At 40.7% G+C, this 10,924-nt stretch overlaps 1 protein-coding gene across 3 annotated transcripts in view; it reads left to right on the plus strand.

Moving 5' to 3' along the window:
* The window catches only part of INPP5A (inositol polyphosphate-5-phosphatase A), a 237,685-nt gene extending 226,987 nt beyond the window's left edge, over nucleotides 1-10,698 (plus strand). The window contains exons 13-16 of one of the 3 annotated variants that reach the window (XM_086752449.1): nucleotides 3,220-3,331; nucleotides 7,547-7,615; nucleotides 8,921-9,008; nucleotides 9,102-9,230. In XM_086752449.1, coding sequence (XP_086608575.1) covers nucleotides 3,220-3,331; nucleotides 7,547-7,615; nucleotides 8,921-9,001 — 262 coding nt within the window. In that variant the 3' untranslated portion in view covers nucleotides 9,002-9,008; nucleotides 9,102-9,230. Of the gene's footprint in view, nucleotides 1-3,219; nucleotides 3,332-7,546; nucleotides 7,616-8,920; nucleotides 9,009-9,101 lie in introns of all 3 variants that reach the window. The other 2 variants (XM_086752447.1, XM_086752448.1) reach the window with 2 other exon arrangements.
* Nucleotides 10,699-10,924: the final 226 nt, after the last annotated feature.

Below are 10,924 nucleotides of genomic sequence, written 5' to 3' on the forward strand. Positions count from 1 at the left end.
ATTTGTGCCTGGGATTGCCTCGACCCAGGTGCAGGACCTTGCCCTTGGCCTGGTTGAACTTCATGAGGTTGGCACGGGCCCACCTCTCCAGCCTGTCAAGGTCCCTCTGGATGGCATTCCTCCCTTCCAGCGTGTCGACGGCACCACACAGCTTGGTGTCATCGGCGAACTTGCTGAGGGTGTGCTCTGTCCCACTGTCCATGTCGCCGACAGAGATGTTGAACAGGGCCGGGCCCAACACGGACCCCTGAGGGACGCCACTGGTGACCGGTCTCCACGTGGACATTGAGCCGTTGACCACCACTCTCTGAGTGTGGCCATCCAGCCAACTCCTTATCCACCGAGTGGTCCGTCCATCAAACCCATGTCTCTCTAGTTTAGAGAGAAGGATGTTGTGCGGGACAGCGTCAAAAGCTTTGCACAAGTCCAGGTAGATGATATCCGTTGCTCATCCCTTGTCCACCGATGCCGTCACCCCGTCATAGAAGGCCACCAAATTGGTCAGGCAGGATGATTCGGTTCCGGAAGCAGTCAGACTACTTTTCATTCCACTGCTCATTTAACTACAGAATAGGATGATGGAGACAATTACTGGAGTGTATGCTGTTTGAAAAGTTTCATTCTGGAGTAGTATACATTCAGCACTATGTTTCATGAAGATTTCTTCAGTGACAGTCTTATTCCAGAAACTGCTAATAGAGCTTTTATTTGCAAAACCATATTTAAGATAAATGGCATATAATAAACTAAACTATCTTGTCCCCAGAACCTGTTAAGTCGCAAAAAAAGAATCCCTCCCAGCAATTCTGAGTCATATTTAGCTATGATCACTTTTTGAGACCATCTAAAAAAGAAGCCTGCTTATTCCAAAGTATATGTGGCCCTTCTAGAGCATGAAGGAGGAGAGCAAATAGTTTTCCTTATTTTTCGGCGTGTATATATAGTTGGATTTTTTTATTGTGTCAGCATTTCCCTGAGTGAGACTTGCACAAGCCAAAGAGGCCGTGGTGGGGAGGCGGAAGCCTTATTCGTGAGAGTGCAGCAAGACAGAATGCTCCACGCTTCTGGCCTGAAGGAAGGATGCTGCCTTATAAAATTAAGAGCTTGCCCCACTTTATTGTATTAAATTATTACCTACAGATCATTTTGTCTGGATAACTTTTGCAGCATTTATTTTCATCTCTGTCTCAGCCGCTAGAAACCTGATTTGTCAAAGGTATTTGTAAACTGCAGTAACTTCCCGACTGGGTGAGCAGCGCTAAAGACCCTGAAAAATGGGCAGAAGTTTTCACCCTGAGAAAACATTAAGATCAATAAAGCAAACTGATAAATACCATTTCACAGAATATAGGCTCTCAGATGGAATGCTCTGGCACACAGCAGTAACAGATCATTCCAGGTGCGGAACGTTGCACTTTAAAAGCCATACAGTTAATGCTGCAAAAGGAAGGATTCTGTGAAATGCCATTGATTCTTACACCTTATGTCCTAAAAAGCACCTTCAGTTACGTGAGGTTCTTGAGTAACTGAAGTAAGAGGTTACCAGAAAAAGCCCACCCTTAAATTGCAGACAAAGGGCTTCTAAGTATTACATCATCAAAATATTTCAGAGACACTCAGAAATAAGCTGTACTTCTGTATGTCAGTGAAGCAGCAAATTGAATTCGCATAGTATGTTTTGAAAATGAGTCTTGTTAGGTTTGATGAGGTGGAAAAGGTACTGAGATCACTGGTTTGTTCCCATACGTTCAGTAGGCTTTTCTTGGACGTTTGCCATGGCTAATCTTTTTAATGGCAGTGTAGCTTGTAAACCCATTTGGTAGGAAGCTATACGTCTCCGTTTCAGAGCATCGCGCCAAGCAGGGTGGTAAATAAGTTTCTCTTCAAGCATGCAAACCCTTCTGTTACAATACCAGAAATTTTACTTTAACATACGTATCAGGAAAACCTCAGTATTTCCTTTATGAATTCAGTGGTGAGCAGAATAAAATGCAAATGTCATTTTAAATACACCCACACGTACATATGTGGATAATATGCACCAGCATATTATCAGGGGTTTTGTTCGAAGGCATTTGCCAAGGACAAAATTCAATTCATTCGGGCCCAATATTCAGGAAATTGAGCTCGTCACAAACCCCCTGGATTTCTGCAAACCCCCTCTTTGGCTGCTTACCCATGCCATTTTGGAAGTGGTCCGGGAAAGCAGTGGGCCTTACTGCATGATGAGCCATCATCGGTTTCAAAGTCCTATCACATGAAACTAGGGAGAACGTTTGGATGAACCCAGGAAAACCTTGGCCTCAGCCTCCGGACAGCTGAACCAGAGGCTGCCGCTTCAGGTGCTTTAGACGATTTCAGGCTGTGGGCTCACACCAGCATGTTAAGTTAGATTATTTTAGGCTGCTCTGTAGGTTAAAATAAACACTTTCTGCTGCCTTTTAAAGCAAGTTAGAATGCACTGGAGATCCCATAGCACATTTATAGTGACCCCACGGTATAACTACCATTTAATCAGCTTCCATTCGGGATGTTTTTACAAAATAATTTACTTTTTGTTAACACAGGTACAGAATCTTACGTAGCCAGCATCATTTTCCTTACACTGCATTCCTAGTTCCTCGGTTCTGTAGTCTCCTGAAAAGCCTGCCTTCTTGTCATATCTCCCCCTCAGCCAGCCTCAGAGAATTCGTACAGGTGGGGTTTGTGTACAGCTGCAGAGATCCCAGAGCCCTGTATTCCTGGATACTTCTCCTTCAGAGAATCATGCAAAGAAATCTCATTAAATGAACCCTTTTTTCCTAGGTTTCCTTTTTCATCTTCTGCTTATTCTTTTTCCATAGTCATAGCCAACAGCCTACGCTGTACTTGAGCTGTTGTTGAACTGATTCTCATACTTTCACAAAGAGCAATAGTCTGCTGTCTTTAAACACTCTCAGATGCAAAAATGCAAGGTAGGAGGTGAGAGTTTTGAAACTGTCTTAACAAACTGGCCTAAAGTAGGATTGTAGATATGAGAAGGGAAATAATAGAGAAAGAGCACATGAGAAAGAAAGGAGGAGGAGGCGAAAAAAAAAAAGACAAATAAGTATGAGAGGTGTCTAAAAGAGCTGCTTTTTACCCCAGTTAAATTCTTTAATTAATGTGGTCATTTGAGCCAGAGGTTTCAGGCTACTTGGCAAAAAGTTGCTGATGGCTGTGACTGTGATTTGTTCGCAGTTATCCGTACAGCGAGGACTCTAGCCAGGGAAAGCAGTACATGAATACGAGATGTCCAGCCTGGTGCGACAGAATCCTGATGTCCCACTCAGCCAAGGAGCTCATTCTGAAAGTAAGTACAGACCTGCAGCCACCCCGCTGCCTCCACATTGCGTTTATCTTCAGCAAAGGTAGGTAGGGCTGATACACCTCTGCTTGTCCTTGGATTTTCACTAGCCTGTAGCAAACGCTCACCGAGCTGGAGACAGCAAACCGTGGCAGTAATAAACACTTACACCACCAGTGCTTTCACTCAGGAATCTGTCCCAGTTAACCCACTGGCAGTTACCAAAGCGATCCTTCCCAAACACTGCTGGCTGCCTGTCGGGTCTCCTGTGACGCTTCTGTACATGTCAGCGCTGCACTGGGTTGTTTGTGAACCGGACTGGGGAACTGTGTCTGCTTTAAAAAAAGAGTAAGAGAAAATAAGAAGCCTCTGGCAGCCCCTCAGTCCAGCCCGCTATACAGCAGCGTGAGTACCAGTGCTGCCCCTACTACGGCTACAGCCCAGCTGCAGACGGCAGTAGGCAGGAGTGGCTGCTGGCCGCGGAGTAATGCTATTGAAGGAAAAACCTGGGCAGCAGCAGCTTGAGCTACCTGAGTTGCAAGTGTGGTAGATTTAGGTTCGCTCTGTGGCTGACGGTGAGAACTGGATTTCCCAAGAATACGTCAGATCCTAGATGGGCCCAGTCTCCTGTCAGTGTCTCCTGAATGCAGACAGTCTCCAGCAAGAAGGCTCCTAACTTTGGTACACCAATTAAGTGCCTAAGTTTACACATTCCATTAGAGCTTTAAAAATACGATTGTGCAACATTTTTAGAACATACAGTTCCTCTTGGGATTTTAGAGAATGGCAGTAAGGTAAAGTTGGTGATGCTTTATCCAAGATTAAATGACCTAACTACAGTTCAGGACCCTTCCAGTTTTCCTCTTTCGTTTTTCTCCCTCTCCTCCTTTCCGTGGAAACACTGGACCAGGTCAGCCGGTTACGTAGGCCAGTTTACACTGCCTCTGTTTTTTCCTGTGTGCTTGTTCACGGCAACTGGGGACCCATCCTGTTTACGCTGGCTGTCAGTTGTTCGTAAAGGACCAAGAACATGTCAGGAAATCGGTGTATGATAGAAGGAGATCTCAGCCATGCCCTTCTGCTCTGAGCTAGATTTCCCCTGCTGTGCTAGCCGTGGCCGTGAGCGCGACGCAGCAAGGAACGTGCTGTGACTTTCCAGCACTGTTGCATTGAGGTTATCTTGCCGACCAGATTGTATGGCTGTCTCATACATAACAGACTTACCAAACCCAAAATTGCCCAAAGTAATGTCTCTTGTCTGCATTCTCCTGTATAATGAATACAGTTTAATGGAGGTGAAGTGCAGAAAATACTCCTTGCAAATAAATCCATATTCTACAGCTCTGTGGGGTTTTTTATGTTTAAATTAATTAAACCCTTGAAACTTGCTTTCCTAAAGTTTATAACCTTCTGTTTCTCTCTCTCATCAGAGTTATCTATCTCATTATTAGACTGTTTGCTTTGGTGTATGTAACTCACTGAAAGGCTGAGAACAATTTTTCCATAGCTACTCAAATTTCAGCTCAATCTGCTTCCTCACAAATATCCATGTGTAAGAAGTGTCTGCATGGTATCTTGAAGTTTTGCCCAAAATTTTAGACAATGCATGTACTGCAGTACATAATAAAATAAAAATTTGTGAAGCTAAAAGGAATACAGGCTTTATAATAAAATAGCAATGTCAAAATCAGTGTTATTGGATCTTCTTAGACAGAAATATCATATGAAAAAGTGAGACTTCACCCAAAATATTACAGATAGTACTTGGTGCCCATGAAATTCCTAAAGAACAAAGGATTAAAACCATGGAAAGAGTGGCCAATGAGGGAAGATTTTTTTTTAGCTATGAATAAGAAGATAGAAGTGTACACAAAGGCTTGAAGAGTGTAAACAGTACAGAGGGAAAGGAATTCTTTCAGATTATCTAGAGGGGTATAACTTGGATATAATGGGAGAAAACTAAACAAAGGAAAACAAAGTTAGAGCATTAAAGAAGTTTCTAACTGTGAGGTCACTTAGCCCAATTCTTAGTCTCCACGGAACAGAAACCCAGTGAGTTGATCATTCAAAGCTTACATTTTAAAAATTCACATAGTTTTGTCGCTGCAGCTTTGCATTTACAAACCACGAGCAAGCAGTCTGGGATATCTCCAGAAATGCGTATGCAAGATTAGAGATGTAGCTGGGCCAAACTGGCGCGGTTAACTCAGCGAGTCTGTACCAATAAAGCAGTTCGCTTCTCCAGCTGAAAACCAAACTGTAATTCTGGCCCATAAACCTTTATGAAAATATTCATAGAAAAGAATGCTGAACTGATAGAGGAAAAGGCAAAATGACCTCACAAGTTTTGGGGGTTCTACACAGTAAGCCGTGTTTGCCTTGCCATTGAGAATTTATTCCATTGCAGAGACTTGCACTTCGAAGCTTTAAAACGAACGGAGAAGCAAAAGCACACTTTAATTAACTGATTAACAAATCCTTAAAATGTGAATGTGTATGAATTCTAAAAGAATTCTTGGTTGTAACTAGCTACTGAAAATTCCTACGCAGGTGATTATTTTGCTGTATTAATTTTTCTTACAGGCAAATAAATAATTTCTTTTTCTGTCTTAGCAATTCCGTATTTTATTTCAAACAAAACCGGCAGTAAATCTGCACTTTAATCCTACCCAAAGAAAGGACAGTAAGCACAAATTACCGCACTGCACGGCGCGTTCAGCTACACAGTAGGCATTACAGATTGTACCGACGTGGGGCTGTAAACAGCTTTCATGCCACATCATCTATCATGCCATGGTCGGTTACCTCACCATCATGTTATTTTATGCTTCCTGAGCCCTAAAACACCAAAGGTTGCCCACTGCTAGGGAGCTGCGCTGATGCCTGATAGCATGAAGTAATGAATGCTCAGCCAAGTGTGCACTGTTCCTGCTTGTGCACCGCTGTAATTTGTTTATCTGTCTAAAGATTATGCAGTTGAAAATCCACAATTTTATGCTGCCTTTGTAAATTATCAAGTCGCTTTTGATGAATGTATCCCCACTTCCGATGCTGGTGGCATTATGATCTTGAAATATTGGAAAGTGCTCATGCATACAATGCAGAAGGTTATGTTTTTATATTTTTGGCAGACAACCGTGCTATAAAGTAAATCTGACCTTAAGCTTCCTTACTGCATTAAAGATAATTCAGTTTTAACTTTATAGTCCTAAATGCTACTGTTTATATAAAGTTATTGCCCAGTCAAACTTGACTGATTACAGATGAGAAAGTCTTGACTGTTTCATACAAAATAAATTAGCACTGCCAGCTAGTTTAAAGCACATCTACGATTGTATTAGAGACTTGAGAGTGTGCAGAGAGCAGATTTAATTAGCTTACGGGAATTGTTTAGCATAGTAAGAAGTTGTCTGGGATGGCAATGTATTTGTATTTATTCCTGAAGAACTGTGCTAGAGAATCCAACCAGATTCTGAAAACCACATCTATTGCAAATGGCAGAAAGATGAGTACCTTTATTATTCATTACGCTACAAATACTAAAGAAGTCAGTGTATAAGGATAAAGTTCAACATGGAGTAAAATGAAAGCAGTTCATAGTGGAGGCTGAAGGAATGTCATCTTTCATTTGCTGCTGATTTTCTTAAAATCACTTAACGCCTTTTTTTCAGACGAAGTAATATATCTCATGGAAACGGTTAAAGATTATACTCATAAACTGGAAATCATTCATTCACCTCTCTGAACATTCTCAATCACCTGTATCTTTGCATTGGATTCAAACAACAACATATATCCCACCTAACCGAATAAAACCGGTGTGTTGTTCTTAAGAAAGGACTGGCCAGATGTGCCAGATGCATTTCACTGGCAAAAGGCCAGCCCGCAGTCGTAAGCGAGTCGTTCGTGTCCTCTGTCCGAGTGTTACTCACTGAAATCTCTAGAGGTCCCAGGAGCGGGCAGTAGATGCCATGATTGCATGGGTTATTTTATGTGGACAGATTGCAGGAATTACTGCAAGCAGTGCTGGACGTGAATACTCATCCTACACGGCCTTCGCTGGAGAAGCCAAGCAAAGATGGGTTAATATCACTTCATTCCTAAACTGGTTTGAAATATTTGCAGAAATTATTTCCACGTTTCTTTCTGTTTCTGTAGTCCGGAGAATACTTGAACTGACTAGTGTTTTGTTGTGGTTTGTTGTTTTCTTTTTTTAACTAGTCAGAAAATGATGAGAAGATAGTAATATATGACCACATTGGGCCAAATGTCTGCATGGGGGATCACAAGGTAATTAAATTAAACATCTTAGTCTTGTACCTTCTAAGTCTTTTGTATGAGGAAGGAGAATGAATGCACTAGTTTCTGTTAATTTTCTATTTGTCAGCTATATCTCTGTCCTGTTTTTGATTTAACGTCCCAAAATGTTTTAAAGTTGAATTCAGCTGAAATCAGCCAGTGCATTGGAGTAGATACTTGTATGAACTCAAATAAAGAACAGGATGATATGCACTAGAATGAAAGCATGATGCAACACAAAATTAAGAGGAGCAATTGTCTGTGCACTTACGACTATTCTTTTAAAACAAGGATTTTCACTGGGTTACCAAAATGGCTTCCAAAACATAGCTTCAATTAATCTGGTGCCGAGCTGCTTATTAGTAAAATAACATATTGGCAGTTCCGTACGTAAGCAGCAAGTGAGCAAAATGGTATAGAATTACATAAATACCAGTTGTTAAATGAAGGAAAAGACACAAATTTTATAAACAGTCTTCTCTGCTGAAGACACCAGATGGAAAGCTAAGTTGGAAATACAGCAAACCGGAGGATTTGCTTTCTTTGAAAACAGTTGGTCGGGGAGTGGGAGACAAAAAGCCTATATAAAAACTGTATAAAACCTACACAAAAACTCAACGAGAAACTTGCCAAAACTGGTAAACTGTACAACAACAGTTGTACACTTGTATCAGGCCTAGGAGACCGCGCTCAGGGTCTTGAATGGCAATGCAGTGCTGGAGAATGAGTAAATACGTGCGTGTATCCACGGAAATCCAAATTCACAAACAGATACCTGCATTTACTTTCACAGTCAGGGTTCTTGTGAGACAGAGTATTCTTCTTCTAAGGAAGAATGCAGCTAAGATATTTGGTCCAGAATCATCCAAGTCAATTTTTTTTAAATACAGAACTTTACTAACTTCTCCAGTAAAAGGCAAAGTTTGGTGTGTCAACAGCTGAAGGACAGCCAGTTTGAAACAATAATTTTTGTTTCCTTTGTCACTAGTGTACTTAAGGTGACATTTTTTAGCATGGCCTTTTCAGTGTAGCCGATTTTGTCATAAAAGGAAGTTGTGTAGGGGGTCCTCTTCCCGCAGAAATCAGTGGCAAATTTTCCCTTGGATTTCAGTGGGAGCAGAGATCCATAAGGAGCCGATGTAGTTCTCTTTTGCATTTTGTAGTTAGATTACTACAAGAAATCATTGCATCATTTTGTTTCCAGTCATAGAGGAATTTTTGTTGTGTTACTACTGACTGTAAAAAAATGTTTACATTTCAAATGTGTAACTTCTATTTTTCCCTAACTTGCTGCAGCCTGTGTTCCTGTCCTTTCGAATAGCTGCTGGGGCAGGTAAACCTATTGCAAATGTGCACAAGTGTTGTGTCGTGCAGTGATGTGGTGGTAAATATCATTTTTTTCCTTTACGTTTATATTTTCTACATCATTTCCCCTGTGTTTATTTTTCTTTTTAAAAAAATGCCAATTCTGCAACAGGAAAAAGATGCCTACGAAATGAGAAGATTTTCCGCGAAACCACGCTGTAGCGAGGCGGGGAAGGAACACGCAGTGTATGAAATACATAATCCTAACAACCGCATTGATAAATCCAGTCCCGAGTGCCACATTTTGAGACTGCTGATCGTACACTATGCTTCAGCATCCGGACTCTGTTCGAGAAAAGCCTCACATACCTCACTGTCTTGTATGTTCATGTGACATCAAGTAGAACTGTGGAATTATTTTTTATATATATGTCACAATTCTGTTGCCAAAACTCTAAATAGACAGCAGAGACGTTACGTGTTTTAGATTTCACAACCTTCAACTTTTAATAAGTGTTTGTCAATGTGGAAAAGCTACTTCAGCATATTATCAACTTCTGGAGGCGTCATGCCGAACATTATCTCTCTTTACCGCTTTGGGATTTTGTACATTGGATTGTACAGACAGAGATATTGATGGCTTTAAATGGTATTTTCTTCGTTGACCAAGGCTTATGGTTTGTGTTCTAGTTTTAGCATTTTGTTTTTCATTTTTATAATTTTTTCTCATGTTATTTACTATACTGCCATGTTACATGGTTTTTGAATCACACAGCAGCTGCTTTCTATACGTACATATATATGTGTGTGTATATATATGTATGTATGTGTGTGTATATATACACAGATATATAAATAATTTATAAACCTGACCAAAACTTATGCTAAATATACTTTCCAATATGAATGCTTGAGAGTGCCGTATCAGCAGTTAGTGTTGGAATCTTAGCAGGTTTAGTTAAGTGTACATCAACAACCAACAGTTATATAATAAATAATATATAGCAGTGCCATCCTGGATACAGATATATAGCATACTATATAGCACATATATTAGCAGTTTCACTTTGTTACTCCTATAATCCCTTCTTTCTAGGTAATATTAAGGATTGAATGTGAAGTTCTTAGCTAGGTTCGGGTGTAACTTTCAAGAATTTTGTAAACTGTTTTTGTCCGTCTTTTGTTACTGTTTTATGGTGCCAAGTATTCTGTATTGAAACAATAACAACCTGGGAGAAGAAGATAATAGTCTGCTTCAGGTAGCAACTGTATTGGACACAGACTGTATTTATACAGTGTTAAAGGAAAAAAAAAAAAAAAAGACTGTAAATTTTCCTGGTTAGTAGCTCAGTGCAGCCTACAATATAATCTTGTTACGAACATTTTTCTCCCACCACTAAATACAACATTAAAAGGTGATTAGGGAGTCTGTTGATGAAACACAAATGTATGTTTTATTGATTTAATTTAGAACACTACAGAGTTCATGGACTGCGTGATGGCATTAGATTGATGCTTGATTTCGGTATAAATCACTACCATTGAAAATGATTTGATGTCCGCTTGCAGAATGGTTTCTCAACAGTACAGCCTGGGCTTGCAGTCCGTGCTGTCGCCCAAAGGGTGTCTGCAGCTCTGTATCGTTACTGTGCCATGTTGCGTTATAACCACACAGTGATTCTATTTAAGCGAACTCAACTCATGATAACTTTGAAGGCCTTTAGAAATGAGTACTCTGGTTCTCAAGCAATAAAACTGATCTTGGTGAATATGGCTGTGTCTGTCCCCTTAATCTGGGCCCTGGGGATTACAGGGGAATTACGGAATTGTCACCTTTCTTATTAACGAGTTACCTTTTACTCTCCTGACAAGTAACAGGGTTATTTTTCGCATGAAAACCTGTACACCAGAACGCAGTTCTAGTGTTAACCCAAACACAATACAAACCGAGGAAAAGGCATTTAGGCATTTCTGTAGAGTGCTAACGTACGGAGC

Source organism: Chlamydotis macqueenii, chromosome 7 (genome assembly GCF_036417535.1).
Source record: "Chlamydotis macqueenii isolate bChlMac1 chromosome 7, bChlMac1.mat, whole genome shotgun sequence".
Lineage (NCBI taxonomy): Eukaryota > Metazoa > Chordata > Aves > Otidiformes > Otididae > Chlamydotis > Chlamydotis macqueenii.